The following is a 26091-nucleotide window of genomic DNA, read 5'->3' on the forward strand; positions in this document are numbered from 1 at the left end:
GGTGCATCAACAGTATATCAAAGCAAAGACACAATATAAGTGTGTTGATAGAAATCTTCTCCCTCATCATCAAACAAGTTAAGTTTGGCAAAGAGCCCCTCACCAGCTTTGACATCGACATCTTTATCTGAGCCTCGTACAAGCAGAACCTCGATCTTCAGGTGAACATCATCATCATTATCAAAAGGTAATAATGCTACTGTACACAGAGTAAAGACTAACAGTGAAGACCCTTAGCCGCACCAGTCTGCACAATGACATCAGTGCATCCAGAGCTGGTCTGAATGATGTCTCCATTGCCACGTTGCGCAGCAGCTAGTTTCCTATTTTAGTAGAACTTCCCGTTCACCATGACTCCTATTCATTGTGACAAAACTGCTGGAAAATCAAGAGATATGCGTCAGAATTCATGGTGACTGAGATTTGATATTGCAGAGCTGATGCAACTATGACAGGAATCTCCTCCTTAACCTGAAATGTCAACATGACAAAAAGTCCAGCAGTTTGTCACAAAGGTCACTGAATATACAAAACTTTAAGACACAGTTAAAACTCATACACAAACGTATACTTTGGGATGAACGCTTAAAACAATAATTTCATCCAAAGAGGCTTCAGCATCGTTTACTTATAGTTTCATTCATTAATATAAATTGCTAAAGGTCAGCATTCTGCAGCCTTGACTTGAACTTGTCCCTATTATTCACATCTATATGTTTCACAACAGCTTTTCCTCAGTTTTCATGCAGCTGCACTTTTATGATGCTCTCACCACAACAAGATAGAGACAGTTCAAAGTCCCATCACCACACACTTGGCCTCTCACATGAGGTGTGGAGGAGGAAAAAAGGAAAAGTTGCTCTTGAGGTTGATGTGTTGTTTATGTAATTATTGAACTTCTCAGAGGTGGGTGTCTGTTGGGAAGTGATTAAAACTCAAGTCATCTGAAATTCTCCAAACCAAGAGACAGACAGCACGAGATTAACACAAGGTAAGGTCCTATAATATCAATTTGAATTTCAGGGGATTATGTGGAGCTAGTCTGGTGTGACGTTTTAGGGGAATGAAAGTGCCAAACAAAACTTTATTTAAAACCTTGTGCATTGCTTGAGGAAATTAGCTGTAGGTGCTAAAAATCTTTCTTGGACATTAATCAACCCTCAACGCCTCCCCGACGCTGCAGCAAACCTGCAGGCCGTCGATGAGGAGACCAACTAAACTAAACTAACTAAAAAACTGATTAACCGGTGTCGGTAATATAAAATACACTCGCAATAAAACACTCTCCTATCGCGATACTTACGACTTTGCCACGGAAAGGCGCACGTGTAGGTCTGATATATATACACACACACACACACACACACACACAAAGAAACAGTACACATTCATCTCCTCGTGTGAACGTAGCTAGATGGTTCCACCACATGTGAGGCACAAGTGACTGAGTTACCTGTCATGGCGCTCAAACTGAAGGTCCCTTTGTTGCCAGAAGCTCAAGCTCAACTTCAAAGGCATGAAATGTGTCTGTTTGAAACCGAATCCAGGGGATCCAGAGGACCTGCACGGCTGCTGCAGCTGCACCTCTCAGAGAGGAGACGAGCATGCTCGGCTGTGGGAAGTGGGACAACAGTGATCTGCCTGCTTCACTGCTGTATATTGTTTTAAACAGTGCCAAATGAAAAATAAGTGTGTTTTACTTCGTACATCTAGAGCATAAATGCTTACACCTTAAACAGACAATTAACTGAATCCGTGTAATGGCTAAAGAAACAGTTGGGCTACTCAAGAGTCCCTGAGTGATGATGATATGGATGTGTTCAAGTGAGTTATGGAAAGTAGAGCACTGATGCGTCATGGGCGTTTGAACCACATTCAGGATGAAGAACTTTCAGAGGTAGTGTCAGCATTTTGTTTTATATTTAAACATTATTTCTGAAGGATGCTCTTAATGTCTTTTTTAAGTATTGGAGTTATTTGCAAACTGTTTCCTTTTCACATGTAATTAGTTTGTGGATGCTTGACTTGTTACTGCTGCTGATGTTGCTCTTTATTAAAAATGGATTAGTAAATAAGTAATTCAATTATGTTTGTTTTTACAAGGCTCTGCTTAATATTTTTTCCTACCAAAGGGCTTTTTGAGCCGACTTCCTAAACCTGATACAAGTAAGATGTCTGGCTCAATCAAACTGCCTCTCTGTGATGTAATTATAACTGTTCAAAGCATTCTTTGTTCAGTGACCCCTTTATTTGCTGGGCTGCTTTTTCTTCAGGAGCATATTTGATTTGGTGGCTTAATGTGCTTGAGAAACCATGTTTTCTCAGGAGTGTTAGGAGGGAAAATTTGTTGCTTTTTAAAGTTGTGTGACTGTAATCCCTGCATAATGAGTGTATGCTGACATGGAAGCAGTGTTGCAAAACTGACTTAGTCTCAGCTGGCTGCAGCTGAATGCAGGAATTGATGCAGACATGTTGCACAAGATATATGCAACCTGCTGTGTTGCTGCTCTGTATGTAGTGGTAAACGTAGAAATGTGAATATGTTTGCTGTAGCTTTATTCAACTTGTTGAACAAAGAAAATAATTAGAGCTAGGTGTTGCTATGACCCTTGACCTTAGTGTGTCTTTGTAGCACTCACATGCTTGTGCTTTTCTTACGTCGGAGGTCCTCTGTGATCATTTTCCCTCTCTTTATACGCTTGTTGCTGTTATTAGCTGACTTGAATTCCTTGGCGTTTCTGTCCCCTAAGAAACAAGTAATGTTGCTGTTTTGAGACAGTCTCTTATCATGAGAAACAAGAAGCAATGGTAGAGATCATGAGGAGGGTAAGCAGGATACAATAGAAAGGAGTGAAAAAAAATCTGATAATTAAAACTGTGATGTAAATGAACACCAAAAATCTGGTGGGATGGGACAACTGCTTTGTTTAACCTCTATGTGCTGCTAGACTGTGAGGATTTAATATGCAACAGAGATTTGTTATGAGTCAAGAGTTAGCCATCGCTGACGACAAGATGAAATACGATAAGATAAGGTTCACCTTAATTGTTCCTCTGGGAGGAAATTCCAGCTCCAACCTGGTGTGATGAGATGTGCCAGTTCACACTGAAATATAAGACTTATAAACAATCTAATATAATTTTCTTTAGGTCTGCAACTTACAATAATTGTGATTATGGATCAACCTGTAATTTCTTTTTACTGAATGAATCAATGAATCTATAAAAAATGGTAAATAGTAAAAATGCCCCTTTTTTCTGACCAAAACCCACACACAAAATTTACAGTGATATAAAATAGAAAAAAGCAGAAGATGTTAATACTTGAAAAGCAAGAACCAGTGAATGAATTTAATTATGTGGCACTTTTGCTTGATACCCAACTTAAATGCTGAAAATTGTTAGTGATTAATTACTGTTGCTCATCTAATAAAGTAATCAACCAATCATTTTGGCAATAATGTTTTTAACAGGAAAATGAGAGGAACTTAAGTGGTCTGTAACAAAATGAGTTTATCCATCAACAACACAATAGATTTTGCTTTGGTGCTTTTTCATTTTGATTTAAAAAGTTGTGATAATTGAAGTGGTAAGTTAAATTTATTCTCTTAAGGAATGTTTGGCTATTATAAATTCTACTCTCCAATGTAAATCCACACAATGGAGAGAGGCCCATTTTGATTGTTGGATATTATTTGCATATGATGAGCTAATAAAAGACACCACTGGAATGAAAAAGAAAGATCTAGAGAAGCTTTGGTTGAATTCCCCTCCTCTGGGCAGTGTGACTGCACATATTGTTAAACCATTTCATTCTCACATATCATGTGCTAAGTTTAAAACAGATTTTCCCCTTTTCTCATTATATTTGTACAATCTTAATTAGTAGTTTACATGTTTAAATAACCCAGTAACAGGTTACCTGGTTTTTAAAACTACTTCCACACAAATATGCCCTTGAAAACATTTATCTTAATTTATCTGCTGAAGACAAGATACTGGGTTGAATGAACCCGTCCTTGATCCTTATCAAGCTGAAGGTGAAGAGGCAGTGAGGTGAGCTGTGGTCTGAGTGTTGTACTGAAAATATGTTTATTTGGTTCCATGTTGTTGTCCTGGAGATTTACCTGGATTTAGTTTTGGTAACCTTTCAGAAATGTACCTGAACCATGACAGAAGGAAACAATGTGAGAATTTCCCTGTTATCAATGTGGAACTCCGCTCTGATAGGAAAGACTCATCCCTCCCAGCTACCCACACAGTCCTGGCCACAGTTTTATAACTCTGCACACCTGACTCCTTCAGTCCACAGGTCCAATAACACAGCTGCAAAAAGTAGATGTAATCCCAGTAAGCCGCAGGTGGCCTTGTAGATTGGCTGCCCAGATCTCCACATTTTTCCCTCCTTTCACACACTGCCCCCCTCTCACTCTCTTCCCCAGGCTCCCCTTGTGGTGGCAACCCTCAGCTGAAATAGGGCCTTTGCAGGGTGGAGGCAACACACTGCAGCCAGGACCTGTCACATTACTCTCAGCTCCACAGTGGGACCAGGGCACCTGAGTACAGCTTGTGAGGGAGGGTAACAGAGTGTCAGTGAGAGCAGACCAAATACACGGAAACAAGGACACCTCTGCAGCAGAGTCCGACTTGGGACTTGGGAGACACTTTTGCCCCTTGAGTCGAAGGGGATTGCAGCCGTGTCGCTAGAGATTGTGGTTAAAAGTTCTTCAGCTCCTTTGTAAGACTTTGGATCTGTTTGGAAAAAGAGAACAATGGATAAGGATGCTCTACTGGACTACGAGTACCCAGACCTGGATACCGGTCCATCCAAAATTGAAGTCGAGTAAGTACATGCTCACATTTCTAAGGACTAAACTTTAGTTTTATGTGCTTTTATTGTCTGTCTGTTGTATTTTTTGTTGTATTGTATGTTATTCATAAGATGAATTGCTCCATGCTTAAATGTGCATAAGTAGTTAATCCAACTTTTGTAAGTCTGAACAGTTCTGCAGTGAGATACAGCTATCATTGAGATATCAGGTGACACTTGGCACACTTCACCAGAGCCAGTGTCAGTGTGTGATCTTGTTCCCATTCATATTATTTGTAATATTATAATAGAGACTGTATCATTTTCATGTTTTGAGAATGTAGGTTGTTATAGAAACTGGTAAGTTTTGCCCACAGAACTTATAAAAAAAAAAAGTATAAACAAAAATTGGGTGCATTAAACCCCAAATGACTCATTGTTTGAACATTTTACTGTTCTTTTGTTTTTCCAAACACAGACAATGAAGATGTAGCACATGAAACCATGCAACTTTGGACATAAGATCCCAAACTCTGAATACTGACACTCATTCTTTACTCCTGACCAATCCCACAATGCAACAGGGTGTATGCAATTATTTCCATTTAGTACTTTTGGGATGATTTGTTACGTCTGAGTTTCTTTTGTATGTGGAAAAAAAAAAAATCCACCATGTTTCCATTGGTACAGAATGATGAATAGTAAAACTGTTTATGTTTAGTAATGGCCTCAGAAATAGATGGAACAAGTGTCGTTTATCACCAGCCGCCATGTTTAGCTAATAAACCGTCTGGATGTCGTGTAAATGAAGACATTGTGGCGAGTTGTGGTCTGAAAAGCTTTTGTGTGGCCACTACTGTAGCTCACTAAGCTAAGCTATCTTAGGTGTAATTCCTCTGCTTTTGTAAACACTCAAATGTCCTGTTGGTCTCTGGAAATGTGAATCTTAACATTGGCTGAAATTTACAAATGGTCTGGTGCGGTGCCGGAGTCTGTGCTGTGAGTGCCAAGTTACAATATCCGCACATTGTTTGGACAGGTAAGAGACTGTCGTGAAAAATGTCAAAACATCCAGTCTGGAAGCTGCCATCACTGTGCTTGCAGGCAATATATGAAGTAATTTTAAAGTCCCCCAACTTCTTTCATGTATGAGGCCTTCCCTGTTTGTCAAGAGTTGTAATTACTGCCCCATGACCAGGCATTCCTGCTTCTTTAGTGTACAGGAACGTGAACATAGGCATTTGTTGTTTTCCTGTGTCACGCTGATACCAATCCGTTTAAATGCAAATCTCTGCTGCAGGATTTCAGCTACAAAGTTTCCAGCCACAAATGGTCCTGACAGTGACGTGTGAAAGGTTTAGGGAGGTATACTTTAGGTCAGCTCAGTGACTCAAAGCCTTGAGTTTTAAGAACCGGATTTATTGTTTTGCTCTCTCTTCCTTTTTTTAGAATAATCCCTCCATGTGACCCCACTGCCGATGACAGGCTCTACCATATATGCATCACTGCGATATCTGTAAGTCCGCTTTCCCATTGGATTAAAATAACATAACATATCACACCCTATCCTGCAATCCCCTGTCATTCAGTCATTGGGTATATGATATCAAACAAAGCGTTTGTGCTGCATTGAGAGATCATGGTTTTTGAGATATCAGGTCAGCCCTGTCTAATTATCTTCACCCAGGAAGTTACTGTATGTTTTCAGCTCCATTTGTTTGTCTGATAGTTAGGAGATTATCTCAAAACGCATGGAACACGTTTGAATGAAATTTGGTGGAGCATGTCCAAGGAACAAATGGTTCTGGCCAAATGTTTTTTTTTTATTGATGCAGACCCAGGTGTGAATCCAGGGCCCAGGAAGGATCAGAGAAAGTATTCACATCACAATATCAAACATTTCTTGCTGGTCTTGAATATAAAAAAACAGTCACTTGCAGCCCATAATGAGCAATCAATGTCTTTTTTGATGGAGGTCCTGACCCCACAATGATGACTTAATATATCAAATTAAGAGTGGTGCAAGGGATTTCTAGTTACATCAGACAAACCGATTAATACAAATCCAAATTGAATATATAATAATTAAGCCCAGAGGATTTACCAGTTTGGTCCTCAGGCCTAAGTCTAATAATTGCACATAATATTTTGTGTGTGTATTTCTCCTCCTCTCATGTGTACATAATGATGTTACTTGGTATTCACTGATTCTCCTTGTGATGTCTGTTTAAAGAAGAACTTAGAAGTTGATCGTCACTGGCCCAATTTAGAGCAAGGAATTCTTCCCAGCCTTGTGTTTCCTGAATGTGTCACGGGTCATGACAGGTCGTTGAACTCTCACCGGTCGGTGATCCTGAGTGATGACACTTGATTCAGACCACATCCACGGGGTGCACTAATGAGACGCTGAGGTTCGGCCTTTTGTGGCATCAGCTCCCCTCACGATTAGTCAGAAGGAGGGTGATGCCTGAGCCCTGGGCAGTCCACAGCTGCATACTGCTGTGCAGGTCATGCTAACTGATGTATTTCCTCCTCTAGCTTGTTGTAATGCTGATCCTAGCGATCTTAGCCAGACGCACGAAGGTGGGCAACAGACAGAAAGGACTCCCAGGTTTACTCAGGTGAGACTCTTTTCTATGTAATAAACACCATGGTTAAATGTGCAATGAAATAGCTGCCCACTACTGCTGGACGATATTGGTACCTTTTGCCTCCAGATTGAATTGCTATTGATCATTTTTCAAATATTTATAAATTGAATTCCAGTCTTCAAGGCAGTTATCGGCTTCCATTCATTTTAGTATTGTTTGAAGATCAACATGCAAACACTTCAGCTAAGATAGGAAAATCTGTCACGGTGAACATTTACCATGAGAGATGCATATTGCAGGTGGCGTTGTGATTACAAGCTCAGTTTTTGAGAGCGTTAGGTCACGTGGATTTTTGAAAAAGTCTGAATTTGGAAGTTTGTCAGCTCACCCACAAAAGGTTTTTAAAGAAGAGGCCACTTATAACTTAACTATAATACAACAAATCTTATCGGCACTAACTTTGACTGGCTGATGAACCGTTGAGTAATTAACCTTAAAACCTTCTCGAATGGACATGCCCAATGGCCAGCAGATAACACTGGTCACACTGCGTAACTTGTAGGTGTGAGTGTGTTGTTTCTGGAGCTGGGCGCCAATGAAAAAGGGTTTTCATGCTTAGTGAAACTTCTGTGTATTAATAGAGTTTGAAAACTGTGATGGATTTTCTTGTCTCAAGCAAAGTGCAATACTCAAAGTTGAGTTTCATATCACACTGACATGAATGGGAGCCAAGGGCAGCCTGGGAGGTAGAAAATCACGATGAAATTGTCTTATTGACACTTATAACACTTATATGGTCCTTTTGAAGTGTGATCATTTCTGGTCAATAACTGTTTCATCCAAATGTGAGGCTGGTAACATGTGGACTCTAAATACCTGCTCCTTGATTTCACAGTCCAGTCAACTTCCTGGACCATACACAGCACAAGGGCCTGGCAGTGGCTGTGTTTGGAGTGCTCTTGTGCAAACTATGGGGCCTGGTCATATCGCCAAACCCCCTCCCCTTCACAACAGATTCTGAGAACAAACGTGAGGAGGTCATCTTGGTTCTTCCTGATCTAACATCAGTCTATTCAGTGTTTTTCGCTTTCACATTGTAAATCTTCTATAGCTGCTCTTCATCATGATTTTCCTTAAAGTTGGATTTTGGATTTTTATCTTAGTAATTAAAATTTCCCTCTTTTGGATAAGTGGACAAGAGAAAGGATTTGTAAGGAGATCAGACAGAGTCAGATGGATAGATGTAGCTCTGTAAACAATACTTTTGTTAAATATATGTAATTGGATTATTTCCTTCTGTGTGTATGTTATTTTCGACTCAGGAGCTTGATGGTAAGCTTCACAAGAAGCTTTTTTTTTTTCTTAAATGAAATTACATAGGAATTGACTGTAAGGAGTCAGTCACCTGCTACTTTACACAATCCCCGAACAGGACAAGCTTAAGAGTAGGAAATATAGTTGTTGTTCAGTATTGTGTTAAGCAGAATTAGTTGTCAGAGTTATGGCCTCATGTCTCATGTCACGTGCTCACAGCTTTCACACACTTGTTTGTATTTGCAGAGAACTGGGTGATTCTGGGAGTATTCTACTACCCCGCGCTATACTACCCTCTCCTGGCATGTGGCACCTTACATAATAAAGTTGGCTATGTGCTTGGCAGCCTCTTGTCATGGACACACTTTGGTGTTCTGGTATGGCAGAAGATTGACTGTCCCAAAACACCTCTGGTAAGCAAATAAAATGATTCCAATTCATTTATCACTAATAGATTGGTGTGGAATCTGGTGTCTAAGGATTGTTGTGTGTGTCATCTGTCTGAGTTTTAAGGATTAATTCAAAGACAAAGCTGAATTGTTTTGGGTCTGGAAACCCATTGATTACCGAACAAAGCTGGACTGTTGCATATGTAAGAGATGATGTGATTTGAAAAGATGGACACATGGTTGGGGATTTAAACCTTTCCCAGTCCCAGATTTTGTGCCACATTCCTGTTGTTTGGGTTTTCTGTGCGATGAATGTCTGCGACTCACAACCATTAGTTCCACTGCCTGTTGGTCTTAATCAAGAAGCTTTTTCACAGTTAATCAGTTTAGTGTGTGTCAGTATAAGAGAGACATCCAGTCATTATGGCCCATTGTCATGGTTGTCTTTTATTTTCAAGTGATGCCTGTCTGTTTATCCCACTATGAGCTGGCACAGATGAAACACTGCAGGGAGCATTTCAGCTGAAAGACAGAATACATTTTTACTGATTAATACTATTTCTTTCTAAACAAACCAAAATACACAAAGCTATTTGTTCCCACTTTTTGTGTCAATACAAGATAATTTTAAGATGTATTCCTAATGTGTTTTTCCAAAACTCCCAAAACAAGTTGCTTTGATTTTAAAATCTTCTTTTATTCCTTTGTAGATACACAAACACTACTCCCTTTTCTCCAGCTTGCCCCAGATAGCTTGCTTGGCATTCCTTAGTTTCCAGTATCCCCTTCTTCTATTCAAGGGCTTAAAGGGCACAGAAAAGAACAATGCTACAGAGGTAAGTTTTGATCTTCAGCAGTTCCTGCATGTTTGATTCAGGATGGTTGCAAAGTTCTTACAGCACTAATTGTTTGGTCTGCTTACATAACAGACTGAGTAAAAGTGTCTATGTTAATTAGAAGTTCACGTTCATGTAAGCCTGAACTATAAAAAAAAGAAATAAAAAAAAAAGAAAAATCTCACTAAGACGCACATTTCCTCTCAATCTGTGCACGTGAAGAACCTTTATAAGCTGCCTGCTAATCAGGGGGTTTATGATGCTCATACAGTCTGGGCTGAGGGAAAATGTGAAGTCCAGCGCAGCACGCCAGTGGCCTAATCATTTTAAGTAGATTTGACGTAATTGGTTTATGTTATGTTCTTGATCAGATTATGAAAAGGTTGCCTTGTTTTTTCACCGAGGAGACACAATGCTGTGTTTATTTGATGCTAATCTCAGCATGGGTGTGACAAAGCCGGGGTGAAGCCATTGCCTGACTACCCCCCCCCCCCCCCCCCCCTTATTGTAAGGAGGCTTAGCTTGTGAGCAATACTTTTTCCACATGTTGATGATAAAAAAATAAAGTTTAAATTTAAACTACCTAATACCACTTACTCCCAGAGGATTTCAGGAATATGGACTGAAACATTGGTGACCCCAAAAATCACATCAGTTAGTTCAGTGTTGCCACACTATCCTGGCTTGTTTACTATTTTATTGTCATGTGGTTCCTCATATGGTTGCTGTTCTTTCAGGATCTAAGCAGCAGCTACTATAAAGACTATGTCAATAAAATGCTCAAGAAGAAGAAGCCCAGCAAAATCAGGTGAGAACTGCAGCCTGTTATCAGTAACCCTAACCCTGTTACATAGCTATGTTTTTCTTTTGACATCTGTTCAGTTGACATTTGGTGCAGCTCCGAGTTGGTGTGTTTCCATCATGTACTGATTTCCCTATTGAGTTTATGAGTTATGGTCGAGAACAGACTTCAATGGGGAAACAGCTGGTGGGAAATGTTTAGGCCTACTGTCGACCTTGATGGATTGAATAGTGGATGTCAGTGTGGGGTGACCATCATTTCTTGGGAAACAATTAGGACAAGAGTGTTCTAGGAAAAAAGGGGTCAGTTCAGGCCATATTTGTTGTTGTTTTGTTCTTGTATCTCTGCCAAATGGTGCTGTCGAGTGTATAACAAAAGACAGATGATCTCTGTATCAGAATGGGATGTCACTTTGCAAATGTACTGACTGTTTTCTGCTGTATCTTCCATGTGCACGTTAAAAAGAGATTAAGGTAGCATTTCACCTGATTCACCTCTGGGTTTAGAAATCTTTCTTTACCGAGTTTTGGAGAGGCTTCTTCCTTTACATTTTTACATTTTAAAGAATGTTCTTGTCGGTATTTTAAGCTTTTATTAGACACAGTTAGCGAGATGACAGGAAATGAGGGACTCACACCAGGGACATTCACATTCACAGTCAGGGTCTTGACCCCTTAACTATGGGGTGCCCTGTGATGCTTTAGTTTTTAGCTCACAGGAAGAGGCTGTTTGTAAAATCACATCTGTGAATGTAAGAGTTTCCCAGCCTGGATTATATCTACTAACTAAATACAGGACTGTCCCATGTGGTGGTGTAAAAAAACATCCACTTTCCTTTGTCTCTTTATTCCATATGAAAAGAACATTTTTAACTGAGGTCAATGATGTGCAAAGAATATCTATTGAATGAAAATATCAGTAATCTGGTGGCAGGGAGACTAGCTAGAGGAAACAGGTTGCTGCTCTTCCTGTTGTTGTGTCCTAGACACTAAATCCTGATTAAGGAGAATCCGCTCACTGGGGCAATTTTTCTACAATGATCAGCATCTGGAGTATTTTTTGCAAAGTAATCATCTCTGGTGGTTAAATGATTGTAAATCTTTCCTTGTACATTCGATGCAAATGACTAACACAGAGTCACACAGAGCTTGTTATCATGGTGAATTAGCACCAGGAAATAATGCATTTCCTCTCTCTTTTGAAGTGCATGTTTGACTCATAGAAAGACCTTTTCTCTAACTTGACGTATGCAAAGATGGTGGCAAAAAAATGGTTCATTCATTCACAAATCTTTCCTACTCCTACATGTGTGAATGTGTGCGAAGCCTTTAAATGTAACTCTGTTTACCTTTTCACTTCAGCACATCGAGCACAGAGATGCCCAGGCTCCCTCAAAGAATAATTGATACTGTGAAGTCGTACATTTATACACCGGAGGAAGGTAAATATGTGAACTTGGTTTCTTTCATGCCTTAACGTGTTATCTCCTGTTAAAGTTTAAAAACAAATTTTATTTTTTGTTTTTTTTAAACAGCTTTCCGTTTTCCACTGAAGTTGGCTATATCTTGTGTAGTGTCATTCATAACACTGTATCAGGTAAATACAGTATCTACTATTAGACTTCATGATCTATGATTATTACATTAACTGTCAAAATTCTGATTCAGGACAGCACTCCACTCATGCACTGCACAGGCATATCATGTTAACTATAACATAGTACATAAGGTCAAAGTGATAATCGCATTGAATTAACCCCCCTGACCTTGGCCCGATAACTCCATACTCTGAATATCATCAGATTATGTTTTATGCTCGTAGGCTCAGAGTTTCTCCAGTAATGAGTAAATAATGTCCTTTTTTTTTTTTTCTTTTTTTTGTAGGTGGGTCTCCTACTGATCTCAGCAGTGGTGCCTCCTCTCCAGACCGCCCGTGCAGGAGTTGATGAGGATGTTGCCAACCTTTTAGCTGGCTTCAAGATTATGCTGTCTCCAGACAAACATGAAGTGGTCAGAATCGTGGTTTATTACATGTGGTGTGTAGAAGGTGAGTGAAACCATTAAAGCAAAAACGGCCATTTAGTGATTGGAGAGACTCTGAATACAGTTTAATCACATTAGACCCTTTTTTTCATATACCACAGTGATATTAACATATTTTCATGAACCACCCAATACAAGCTGCAGTTACTGTAAAAGTGTATATATATATATATATATATATAACATGCGAATTGTCAATGGATGACATCTTCATACAGTGAACAACCTGAAGGTCATGTGCTATGTTTTTCTTGCAGTGTGCTTTGTCTCAGCGATGACCCTATCTGGCTTGGTCAACCTGGCTTTGCTCATGCGGTCCATGGTTCTGCATCGGTGAGTTTAAGAACAAGACAGTGTTGTGGCTCTCTTTATCTATCAGGTTTATTTTATTCTCTTCCCAAAGTTTCCAAGAATCATGAATGTGCTTTGCATTCTGGTTCCTTCATTATAATGTAATGGGTCACACTGGAGTTATTATAACATAATGGAGTACTAATCATCCAGACAGACAGAGTAGCATTCACTCTGCGTTAACTGCTGCTGGAATTGAAAATGGCTATTAAGATAAGACATGAAATGCTCTGCTATTACCATAAATTACGTTGTATTAAAAGAAACGTTTTCCAAGTCGAGTATTGAATTGCATTTCAGCCCCTATCCCCTGCTAAATTACCTCTTCAATTTGCTATATAATTTGTACATTTAGCAATAAAGCGATTTATGTATTGCATAGTCCCGCGTTTTCTTGATTGTGTTTTTCTTGCTGTAGGTCAAACTTGAAGGGGCTGTACAGAGGAGACATCTACAATGTTTACAACTGCCAGAGAAGTATCAGGGCTTCCCGGCCAGCACTGGTCTGCTGGATGGGATTCACCAGCTTCACGGCTGCTCACATCTGCATCGGTACAGTCCCTGTACATACTGAATAGTGAAAGAAAACAGCAAAGATTTTAAAGATTTTCAGGAGATGATACTAAATGTTTTAAATTTAGTGTCCTACAGTTGAATACAGTACTGGGGTGCGTATGCACAGTATATCATAGATAGTCTAAGGGTAAAACACTAATGGCAGGTCCTCACTTAGGCCAACAGCCATAGTAAGCTTTCATCATTTCCTTTTACATTATTATTCGTAGTAATTCTGTTCACACTACTAAAATGCATCTAAATGCATCTCTCTAGCAACCAAGTGACCAGCTAGAGATGTACCAGGGTTTGTGAGGTTACACAGTGAAAAGAATGATTGTTCGCCCCTCCTCTCAGTGTGACATGAGAGAGAAGTCGGTGTGCTGTGTAGATTTGTTGGATACAGGACGGGGTCTAAGCCATGAGGCCCTGAAGCTCTGATCTTTCCCCTGCAGGCATGATCGTCCAGACCTTGGTGTTCTTCTTCTGCCTTCTGATCGCTGTCTTCCTCATCGTCATACCTGTCCTGCACAGACAGAATCTGATTCTCTTTCAGCTCCTGTGGAGCATGTGGTGAGCATCATTACATCTCTCACTCATTACTTCCTTTTATAACATGGCTGACCATGAAAATGCTTCAAAAATCTATCGGACGAACTCAAACGTTTCACGGTCAATGAAGAACTGAGGCTACTTTGTATATGTACATGTATGTTCTATAGAAATGACTTTGGCTCTCATGTTTTGAGCCTTCTGTCTGGCTTGTATCACCACAGGAGATGTTTGATGGTTGATTTTTTGTCTTTTCAGGCCGTTCTGGCTGATGATTGTCTTGGCTGTGTTGATTCAACACATCACCGCCAGGTTTTGCTTCATCAAGAAAACAGCAGGCACTCGAGACCTAGACAACAGGTTTACTATATTTGTTGCTATATATTGTCTGTATTGTGCTCACTGATTTGTGGTTTCTAAGTGTTTTGATTTCCTGATATACGTTCTATCCGCATCTATCTCGCAGGGGTAATCTGTTCCTGCTGACGTACCTGCTTTTTCCAGTCAATGTTCTGATCGGGGTGCTACTGGCGCTCTGGCGCATGATCATCACGGCCCTGTTCAACATTGTTCACATGGGACGCATGGACATCAGTCTTCTTAACCGCAACGTGGAGGCATTTGACCCAGGTGAGCAAGATATGCTGCACTCTGTATAGAGCCATATTGTAACTGTCTACTACGCTGACCACACCAAGGCATCAGGTCAAGTTCAATGTCATCTGCAAAAAAATATTTCTTGATGTAATGAACAGCTTGTAGCGTGGAGGTCTCACCTCGCACCAGTTCTGGGTCTATTATATATTTGTTCAAATAAAAACTAGCAGCCTAGCATTGCTAGGGACATGAAAACCTTACATTACATTGCTCAGTTATATTTTACATTTTCCTTTTTCTTTTTAGTCTGACACATGATGTTATTCATTGGTATTAACATCATGCTTTTGCCTTTGTAGATGTCACTGAGTTTTTTTTTCACTCTCACTGTGGAGGCTTAAAGAGAGGCAATTTTCTATGAGTAAATGCACTTTTACTGATCCCACTTAGAGGCCAGAAATGCGTATCCTCTCCACTTTACCCCGCTAGCACCTCACTGCAGCTCGTATGATATCTGTATTCTGTGCAGTGCAAGGGACTCTAATTGCGCACCAATTTCTGAACCGGCTGCAGATTTAAGACATCTGTTGTCAGGAAAAGCAGGTGGTTAAAAAAAAAGGAAAAAAAGAAGTGTGATTGTATGGCCATTATGTGTGATTGCCTCAAAGCCAACATGGGGTGCAGTCCTATGTGTTTATTGCTTTTGCCCAGTCAGAGTAACCCCCCTCCTCCTCCCTGTGTCTGTCTGCAGCCTACCGCTGCTATGCTCATTATCTGAAGATTGAGGTGAGCCAGTCTCACCCTGTGATGAAGGCCTTCTGCGGGATGTTGCTGCAGTCTGTGGGCCAGGATAGCAATGCTGCACAGAGGTCACGGGATGCTGAAGAGGGTCAGTAACACAAATCTCCGTCCACATCAGTGGAGGTCTACGGCACAGAGGAATGAGCTATATCAGGCTTTGACTACACAGACAGTACTCGTTAGTGGGATCATTGATGGTTTTTGTGACAATAAGGATGATATTGAATATTGCAAGCCTCATCCTTTAAAGATAAACAGTACATTCCTTTCTATATTAAAGGCATCTTTAATTTCTCCAGAGGGGTTTAAAATTCAGTAGCAGGTCACTGTAACACAGGATCAGATCATAACACTTTCTTGTGCGCACAGAAGAAATGAGAGCTTGGCAGCTCTGATTTAATATGTCAAGAGCAAATTGAGTCTTGCCCTAGAATAATTTACAGACCTGCTACTGGTCTCAATCAAATCTGTCATAAACTAATCAGCTGTCCTTCTGGCATGCGTACACCCGTGTGAGCCCCTCAGCCTCTGTCACCAAGAGACAGCGTAGTCCTGGAGATTTAACCAATACAAATAAAACCAATATATCATTTATATACAACAATTTACCCAAAATATGAACAGCAACTTCAAAGCTGGCTGCTGCTCTGCAGCGATGGTACTGACTCAAACAGGAGGTGAGTTATAGTCGCCTACATGTTTGGTGACAAGTGAACGTACATCATAGTGAGAAATGCATCAGGCTTCATCTGTTGTTGTGGAATCCAGTTCTGTCTGGTGTATAGTCACAGCTGAGTCCAATTACAAATGCACAGTGGAGATGTTGCCTGTTTGCATCTAGAGAACAATGCATTATCAGGAATAATCTATTGTATTACAAAGATTAGTTCTTGGGTATCTGAATACATATATGAGCTGCGCTAATTGCCTGTTTCATATTCATGTAGCCCAAGGGGCTTAAGCTTTCAGTGTGTTAATAGCAAGCCCAATATGCTCGTACCATGCTTAGAGGATTAGAATATGATTGCTTTCTATTATTACTCTTTCTGTAGTATCTAGCTGGTCCTGGGTGGCCTTCGACAGAGTCTTTTCCCATTCCAGTTAAGATTTTAAAAAAATCCTCAGAATACATCTTGTGTATATATGACATACCTTTGGTGCTTTAATGATGTCTGACTGTCCTCAGGGATCCAGCTAGTCCAGCAGGAGAAGAAACAACACAAAGTGTCCAGTGCCAAGAGGGCCCGCGGGCACTGGCAGCTCCTGTACACCCTGGTCAACAACCCCTCCCTGGTGGGCACCAGGAAGCACTTCCAGCGTCAGACTGCAGAGAGCTTTCTAAACGGAAGCCTGAACCGCAGCACCAAGGAGGGGATCAAAAAGGAGGCAGCGACCAAGGAGGCAGAAGCCGCTGCCAAAAATTGAACACGAATGTGTCCCTGATTAAGGATTTTATTCAAAGTGTCTCTTGGTTTTTGGGCAAATTCTGCAGTCACATTATTTGTCAATCCCTACTGTATATGTGTCTGCATTTGTTGAAATAAGTGCACTTATAGCTCAGTGTCTCGCGTAGAGATATTCAGGAAGCCCTTTTCTGTCTGTCTGGAGATTGTGTGTTTACTTTGTGCTCTTCATGTTCCTCTGGTTGTTTCAAGTGTGAGAGCCACAGTCTCCAGTCAGATGGGAAAGCTTGTGTGGCACTGCTCTCCCAACTAAACACACTCACTACACGTCATTTTCAACACGTTTATGTGCTTATTTTGGGAAAGCACTCGTGTTATTTTTCAACCGGCAGGTTAATCACATGTGTTTTCCAATATGTTGTTATTATCTTGTAGTGCAAATAATGCAGAATGGTAGTTGCCCAAACTAAACACATGGATGTGCAAAACACTGGAGCATCCTTTTTAAAGAGGGTATTTATATTTAGAACTTTTCACTATTTATGACTTTACAGAATGAATTGTTTTCATAGACTGGGTAATGCATTTTCTTTTTTTCCATTGTACACATTTTGCGTAATTCACAATAACCTGTGGAATAGGAACTACCAGACAAATGAAACTGTTTATATTTCCTGTAGGCATTTAAGTCCTAAACCACTTGCTGCTACCAGTGTAAAATCTTATCTGGTTTCTGATATTCACCAACATTACACCGTCTGTCTCTGCATTGACATTTAAAATTACGACTTTTAAGTCAAAATAAAATATAAAATTTCCCTCCTGATTACTGTGAAAATAAAACTGAAGTTAAAGTTTATTTTTTTCTCCCACTCATCACTTATATTAATATGGAATATTTCATTCTAGAGTAGGTAAACTTAGGCTCCAAATGCATAGTGTGATGCTGATGTGAAGTGATGAGCGAAATGAAATGAACTCAACTGGACCGACAGGAAAATTAAGACAAAGGAGTTTTTTTTCTTTTTCTTTTTTCTTTATATCGGCGCTTTCATACGCAGCAGTTTACCTTTTGCATTAACACACTAACGCCTCAAAAATCACACTTTATATATCGTTTCCTCTTTTGTTAGAAAATACAAAGGAGAGGGAATAAAAAAGCATGACAAATTCAGCTCCTTCAGAATCCATTTCAAACTTATATTGGTTGTATCAAATTATATTAACGTGATTACTTTTTTTCATTTCAAATGAATTTAGAAAATAATATAGCTACCTGAGCTCTATTTTTTTTTCCTGGAGTGTCTCAATCTGTGTCCACGAGTTCAGTGACGAATCCAGAAAATGGTCTGTATAGTTTCATATGTTTTATTAATTCCACTTACATAAAATTATATCAAAAAATCTCAAAAGGTCACGGGGTTTCTTGTTTTACAACATAGTTCACAAAAACTCACTATGCATCAAATTACAAGACGGTGAAGCCGTGAGACGCTCACACGCGCCCTCTCTGATGAGGCTTCAGTTAAACTTACCTTCGTAAAAAAGAATAATTTCAATTCACATGGCTTTACATCACAGGTTGACAGTATAACATCTAAAGTCCTCTAGACTACACTAATAAAAACCACACAAGGAAATACGTGTGACATGCCATGGACACGTTCATTGTAAAAAGCGAGAGTAGTATAGCAAGCACCCGTGGATTAAAGAGGTTAAAATCGCACATTTTTTAAAGCCTTATACGTTACGTGAAACAACATGTTGGTAAAGAACCTGGGATGTCCCGTTAAGCACAACACAGCTGACGGTGAAATTTCCCTTTTGGGACTCACAGGACAGCGGGCAGGACGCTGCTGTGTGCGATGTCAGGCGCAGTGACGCCGAAATCAAATACCCTATCTGCATCTAATAGTATCATTTCATCAAATCTCATCATCCAGATTTGTTGGCTTCTGCTCCGTGGACGAGTCAGTGGAGTCGGAGTGCCGACACCTGAGAAGATAATTGGCCCGTGTGAGGTTTTGGAGAAGGCTCATCCACAGACGCACACAGCTTAGAAAGAGCAAATTTTCCCTGATGCCAGTTTGTTTAAAATGGCTTTGCAATATATGGCACTTTTATTCTTATTTTTTGCTTCGCTTTTTTTGTGCTCTCCAAACCGGCAATTAAAATTTTTTCATTTTTTGCTTTTAATTACGCATAAACTCCGCTCGCCTCGCCGTCCGTGTCTGTCCTGCAGAAAGGGAACACTTCGTTGTTTTCATGTCAGTCTTGAGGTCTGATAAACTAGAAGTCTGTGCTTGCATTCTAAACGTATGTTACCTATTTTAACCTTACAGTAACGACAAATGTCACATGAATCAATTCACAATCTCAGTGACTGGCGGAGTAATTTCTGAGGTAAAAAAAAAAAAAAAAAAAAATTAAAAGATCCACCTTTTTTTTTTTTTTAACAGGCGCCGTCGTTTTTCACTTGTGGTAATGGTGGGTGAGTTACCTGCTTGAATGTAAGCTACTTAAAAGTAAAATATTTTACATGATACTCGCAGACATCAGCGGAGCTCAGCGGCTTGGCTGCTTGTAGTTGCCGTTGATCTCCTCCGAGATGTTGACTGCCTCTGCTCCCAGCGGTAATCTGTCACTGTACTCCGAGCCCATCTCGAACTCCTCCTGGTTGGTTTTGGAAGAGGAACCGGGGATGGACTCGGTCACCACGCTCCCCTCTGCCTCCCCGTCTCCCTCCTCTCCCTCGGCCTCTCCCTCCCCTTCGCCCAACTCGCTGGGGTTGAAGGTTTTCTCTGACTCCACAAAAGACGCCCTGGGATCAAAGTCTCCAGCCATTTGTTTCTCCATCTGATCTGGATTGTGAGCCTTCATGATCAGTTTGTAGGTCTTCCCTTGGTACTTGTATAACAAATGGCAGCAGGTGGCCCCCAATAAGGGAACAGTGGCCAGAGCCAGCAGGAAGATGCTGACAACAACGATGATAAGCAGGGAGGGGATCTTCTTCCTAGTTGTGAAGACCACTTGGACTTGGCAGTCCTGCCCCCCATAGGTGAGACAAAGTGTGTAATTGGTGCCAGGCTGTAAACCACGGAAGTGGTAGGCATTAACCCCTTCTTCTATATTGGACCACTCAACCACAGAGTGTCCATTTCCTGTATTTACACAGAGGTAGACCATGTCCAGGGTGGCTTTACCGGATGAAGACTGGTACAACCCCATGGGCTCTTTATTCACTGTTTCCTGGTTTTCAGTTTGACTGAGATGAAGGTTAGATTTGCTGCTGGGAAGCTGCAGCGGATTCAGCTGAACTTTGGCCTCCGTCTCCGACACCTCTAATGCAATAACACCAAAATCAAAGGTGTACTGCTTCAGGTCCTCCAAGCTCATGTTGAAGGCATGGTTGGAGATGTATTCGCTGCTTTCTCTCACACCGCACTTGGTTGCAAAGGTGGGGTTCTTTGTAAAACTGCCAGTTGGATCCTTGCGGTCAGTTTTGTCTGAAGCTTCAGGACTGCCCTTTGTCTTTTCTTCAGGCTTGGCCCAGTCGATCACATTGTTTTTAGAGGTCTTGGTCTCTGTGGGCTTTTTAGCAGACGGATGGATTTTGCCATCTGCAGAATCGAGCACTGAGTTACTGGCATGTTTTTGGGTGCCTGCCATAGCCACTCTAACACTGCTCTCTGCTTTGCCCAAATCATTCACTGCAGAGCAGCTGTAATTTCCATCTTCCCTTTTACTCATACGAGGGATGATGAGAGTGCCGTTTCTAAAGACGAGAAATCGATTGTTGGTTGTTTTATCATTAATTGGCGCATCATTAATCTCTGCAGTGGATGGCAGAGGGAACAGATCGTTTTGATTTCCTGCAATTACCTCCCAGCTGACCTGTGGTTTGGGGCTCCCTTTTGTCTCACAATTTAAGATGACCATGACACCCTCATAGAGCTCTGTGTTCTCAATGTTGGGCTGGTAGGTTATAGTGACAGTAGGGGCCCTACAGTCCAGTGTAGGTATCTTTGTAACCAGTGTGCCTTTCAGGTGTTCAGGGGCCTCACATACAATTGAATTTGGCTCAGGGACAGAAATCTTTGTTGTTGTGATCCACTCCCTCAGCCACTCCAGGCTGCAGGAGCATGTGAAAGGGTTGTTAAAAATCTGAAGGTGGGACATGGAGGAGAGAGCGCTGAAGGTGCCCTCCACAATGGTGCTGAACTTGTTATTGTTAATGCGCAGCGACCTCAAGTCTTTGAGTGTGGAAAAGGCATCCTTTGGAAGGTTCACCATCTCATTGTTGTTCATTTTCAGAAGCTGCAGGGCAGTGAGGTTGTGCAGATCCTCCCATGGAAAGTTCACAATTTTGTTGTAACTTATGTCCAGGTTGCGGAGCTGGATCAGGGGGGCCAAGGTGTCCGTCTCTATGGTAATGATCTCATTGTGGGCCAGCCAAAGAGAGGTGACCTGAGTGATATTGATGAAGCTTTTACTTTTCAGTAATTTGATCTTGTTGGCAGAAAGGCTGACGGTGGTAACGTTGGATGGGAGGCCCACAGGTACCACCAGCAGGTCCTTGTAAGCACAGTCTGCAAACTGGTGGGAAAATTTATCCTGGCAGCTGCAGAGCTCTGGACAGCACTGCACAATGCCAATCACAGTAGTCCACAAGGCAAGGAGCTGCAGGAGCCTTCTCGCCATTTTCTGCACCTGCAAGTATCAATTACCAGACATTAGCCAAATGACTTTTTTTTCTTTCTTTCTTTCTTTCTTTCTTTCTTTCTTTCTTTCTTCCTTTCTTTTTTTTTTTTTTTTAAATCAGATGCCTACATAACATCCATTATGTCCATTACAGCAGCGGATATGTACTGTGAAAGCTTTTATCTCATATTAATTCAAATGTGTAGGCTAGGTTATGCTTTTTTAAAAGGCTCAACAGCACTTAAAAACATTTCAAAACTGCATTACAAACTAATAAAAGCAAAGACCCTGAAAACAACAACACGATATGAACAATACAACTGCTGCTGTCATATCTGCAAGCATCACACACAGTTTCCCATTGTCTTTTCCCACAAATCACATTACAAAAACAACATTTATAGCGTTTATTTTAGGAGTTTTGGACATCCATGCACATTTGCTGTGTCTCATATTTTTGCAGCAATTTCAGGGTCAGGTCTCTCCTGCTCTAAGCGCGTTTCCACAATCCGGTGCGGACAAACTGGCGCTGTCTGTGGTGTTGAAACCATTTAGATTTTTGCAGTTACTTGAAAACACTTTACTTTCAAAAAAAAAAAAAAAAGAGTTAAATGGCAACATGTCCATTTGCTGTACGTTGTACCTTTCTACACTTACGCACAGATGCCCTTGTGATTCACTAGAGTTGCAACTGGCCTGCAGGGCGATTTCTTCCACCTCAGCTTAGATTTGGACACTGCTCATTATTTGGATTTTTTTTTTTTTTTTTTATCATTATTTTCTCGAACAGTAACCACCTGAGTAACTACTGAATCGTCTTACCTGTCCAATGATAACTTCAATTCCTGTGTCTTATAAATCACCTTCGGAGTTCACAATCCTCTGAAACAAGTTTAATGGTCGAATAAACTCGAGTCCTCATGTGTTGTGGATCCTTTCACATGACTTTTGCAGGCCTGGACAGCGCGGATGAAGGGCGGCGGTGGGACCATTTTTCCCGGTGAGTCGCTGTTGCAATCCGACGGCGCTTTTTTCCTCTCCAGCGAGAGTGGGATCCACTGCGCGTTCCCGTCGCCGCTGAGCGAGAAAATGAACCGTGAACGCGCAGCCTCTCCCATCTCTCTCCTCACTATTAAAGATACAGAAGCTCCGGGTCCTCCACCCTCAAAGAAAATTCATAATTTAGAATCCCATGTTTAATTTATTACCCCGACCCAAGCCTAATCTTTGACCTCATTCGGTTTGCCTTTTGTCTATTGTCTTTTTTAAAAAAACAGAGTTTCCAAACGCACTGACAGATTTCAAGTTTAGTTGTGCTGCAAGAAGCAGGTTACAGACACACTTTCCTGCAGCATTATTAGAACTGATCTTCAATAATTACAAACAAACAAAAAGAGCCTGAATGTCAGCAGAGTACGAACATTAAAAAGAGGCAAAATCTCGAGCCACATCAAGAGCCAGATCATTTGATGGCATTTCATTATAACAGCGTTATGTGACGCCTGAATTCATATGTAAGCTTTAGTGAACATGTTATAACCGGAAGTGGAATAGAAAGCTAATACAAATTACTTTAAGGAAAAACAAAAGAATGTTATCTCAACCTGAAATATTTGTGATTATGAATTTTTAACTAATTTGTTTTAAATTCATGAGACAGCCTCTGACTTTGAGCATATTATTATCTTTTTTTCTTCAAAAAAACGTTATTATTCATTATGTTTCCTTAATTGTTGGAGTCATGTTGATTAGTGTTAGTACTTGAGGAGACTTGTTTCCTGCTAAAATACTGCCATCGTCTGGTGTACTACAGTATGAACTCTCTGTGACATGCAATTCAAACAAAACTCCACTTGGCCATAACAATAAACAGTGGTGGAAAAAGTAAGTCTAAGAGTAATAATGCCATATACTAATATCATACATATGTATGTATGTGCATGTATATAATGTGCATATATATATATATACACACATACACACGCATACTCATATAAACACATAACAAAGCAACAGCTGTATAATGCACATATTTCACAGATCACCAGGAAAGGCCAGCTTAAGATAGGGTTGGACCTGTTTGTTATGTCACAAAATTAGACTTGAGCAATGCAATACACAGCAAAACTCAACACATTACACACTAAACATCATTAAACATTAAACACACATTAAACATCACATTAATTTTGGACGATTCTCACTTTATCTGAATTAACTCGAGCTGCTGAAGCCTCAAACTTTAACTTCAGATACATTTTCAAAGGTATTATTATTGCACTGAACAAGGAATCTGGATTTTGCCCTCCATCACTTACATCGGAAACATCTCAGAAAATGATCTTTTAATGACCAATATGGACAGGACAAATGATTACAGCAGTTTTAATTTACATATTGAACTTTAACTATCAAAGGTTTGATACTGTAGTTAAGGTTGGGGGTTGTAAATATGTCAGTCCTGTTAGACAACAGTGACCCCTGCTGTCGAAAAACTGTAGTTGCAGAAAGAATCTGAATAATTTCTGTAGGTCAACCCACAAACCTCACGCTTACAAATAATAACATTAAGAGTGCTGACACATCAGGCTTCAAGTCCTTACAGTGTTGTCTGTACTGTACTTAAATTAGATGCACTTTTCTGATGAAGGCTAGTTTAAGCTGGAGGGCCTGGGGATAGGAATTTAGTTGACATGGATGTGGTTGGGGTTCTGAACCTGTTAGACGACAGAAACCTCTGCTGGTACTGTACTGTAAATACAGACTGAATTTATAAACTTGCATGATCAGCAAACCTTTCAGTAACTTATACAGGTATACAAATATTAAACATATTTTAAGTGAAGCCTTATTAATTTCCTGTGTTATGTTGTGCTTTGGAAATGTATCAATATTTCATATGTTCTGAGTATGGTTACAGTATTTTTATACCATGGGGTGTGGTTCCAGCAATGAGCTTTGTTTGGTTTCATTTCTTGGAAAAAAACAGTGTTATTGTTTGTTTGTATTCCATTACCGCATTTATTTTGGCTTCCTTCCAGTCCTGTCAAGCACAACAGGAAAACTGCAAATTGTAGTCCAAGGCCTCTGGAGATCAAGTTTCTCGTATCAAAAACCAGAAGCTAACGGTCACGATATCGCACAGTTTAGATTGCAGCCCGGTGCCATCTAGACTCAGAGATGGCAACAGTAAAGAGATGTAGATCCTGAAAGTATCTTAAAGTAGGCTGTCAGAAAAATCCTATCAGTGATGCTTAACTATACAGTGTGACACCAAAGGTTGCCAGGAAACCATGTTTTAATCCTACAGTATGAGCAAAGAGGGCTAGGATGACTCATAAAATGACTCATACAAACCAAAGACTAATCATGTGGTGATCCATAACAACCATGTTTTACATCTCCATTTCAGCTAAGAATACATGCTTCTACCTGGCCTGTAGGTAGACTTAATCATGGGAGGCAATTAGCTGTTAGGTCAGGTGCTGTGTCAGATCCAGCTTAAGCCAGACACTTCATGATCTGCATGAAAGTGACCTGAGGCTGACTGCAAGACACATGCACGTGCAGAACAACAAAAACAAAATAACAACACAGCATGCAGAGCCACTACTCCCTCAAATGTTAAGTCTGTGATGAAACCTCAGATGAAAACAACTGTGAAATTGTGGTGTTAGGTGGAGCCTGTGGGCAGAAAGAATATTTCACTAACTATAGAGCATGTGTTAGCCAATGTTGTAGTAAATGAAAAATATTTTCCTGACAACCCAACATAGTAACAGCAGGGTTTGGTCACAAACAGCTAACCCGCCCAGACGACTGTGCTCTGTGACTTTTGTGCTGCTATGATGATATTCTGCCTTCAGTATCACTAAAAGTCACAGCAGTTCTTTGTAACAGATATTGGCAGTGTTTGTTTTCTGAAAATAAAAATTGTATTCAGAGGTGCTGTGTAGATGTGAATCATGAAGTTTCCCTTGGATTTAGGATAAATTAAAGATAAACAGCATGAAAATCCTCATGCAGTTTCCCAGTTAGTTTATCTGAAAGAATATTTGATGAGAGTCCAGGATTTCCACTCAAGTGGTTTTGGAGTGAAGGGAGTTTGTGTCTCTCCTTGTGTAATAAGATGTACTCATTTGGTCATCCTGGGCAGCGTTGAGACTTTGGATCCAGGAACCAGACAGATTAGGTGAAAGATTCTTACAGTGTTGTCTACTCTCTGATTAGGATGCACCTGGTTTACTGAGGGCAGTCTGATGAAGGAATGACCTACTAAGGAAGAATAAATTCAAATTATATGATCTGTGATGCATGGATCAACAAAGAGAGTTATGAGAGTTATGA

General features: G+C 40.4%; 2 protein-coding genes across 2 annotated transcripts; one reads left to right on the top strand and one right to left on the bottom strand.

The window, feature by feature from the left end:
- Positions 1–4397: 4397 nt before the first annotated feature.
- Positions 4398–17902, top strand: stra6 (signaling receptor and transporter of retinol STRA6). The gene is made up of 17 exons (XM_056387708.1): positions 4398–4843; positions 6260–6326; positions 7349–7431; positions 8297–8430; positions 8962–9128; positions 9815–9940; positions 10678–10748; positions 12104–12183; positions 12277–12338; positions 12626–12788; positions 13042–13117; positions 13554–13687; positions 14146–14263; positions 14501–14602; positions 14709–14872; positions 15591–15728; positions 16827–17902. Exons 1-17 carry the CDS (start codon positions 4773–4775, stop codon positions 17063–17065), a joined length of 1995 nt encoding a protein of 664 aa, XP_056243683.1. The 5' UTR covers positions 4398–4772; the 3' UTR covers positions 17066–17902.
- Positions 17903–18395: 493 nt separating this feature from the next.
- Positions 18396–22841, bottom strand: islr2 (immunoglobulin superfamily containing leucine-rich repeat 2). Its single transcript, XM_056387707.1, has 2 exons — positions 22567–22841; positions 18396–21753 (listed from the first exon to the last, which is right to left on the bottom strand). The coding sequence occupies exon 2, from the start codon at positions 21742–21744 to the stop codon at positions 19609–19611; it is 2136 nt and encodes a 711-aa protein (XP_056243682.1). The 5' UTR covers positions 21745–21753; positions 22567–22841; the 3' UTR covers positions 18396–19608.
- Positions 22842–26091: the final 3250 nt, after the last annotated feature.

The sequence above is a fragment of the Seriola aureovittata genome, chromosome 10, assembly GCF_021018895.1.
Source record: "Seriola aureovittata isolate HTS-2021-v1 ecotype China chromosome 10, ASM2101889v1, whole genome shotgun sequence".
In the NCBI taxonomy this organism is placed as follows: Eukaryota; Metazoa; Chordata; class Actinopteri; order Carangiformes; family Carangidae; genus Seriola; species Seriola aureovittata.

Coding starts and splice junctions, on each gene's coding strand:
- stra6 (XM_056387708.1), top strand. CDS start 4,773: ATGGATAAGGATGCTCTACTGGACTACGAGTACCCAGACCTGGATACC. Junction 6,327..7,348: donor TATGCATCACTGCGATATCT/GTAAGTCCGCTT, acceptor TTCCTCCTCTAG/CTTGTTGTAATGCTGATCCT. Junction 15,729..16,826: donor GTCACGGGATGCTGAAGAGG/GTCAGTAACACA, acceptor GACTGTCCTCAG/GGATCCAGCTAGTCCAGCAG.
- islr2 (XM_056387707.1), bottom strand. CDS start 21,744: ATGGCGAGAAGGCTCCTGCAGCTCCTTGCCTTGTGGACTACTGTGATT.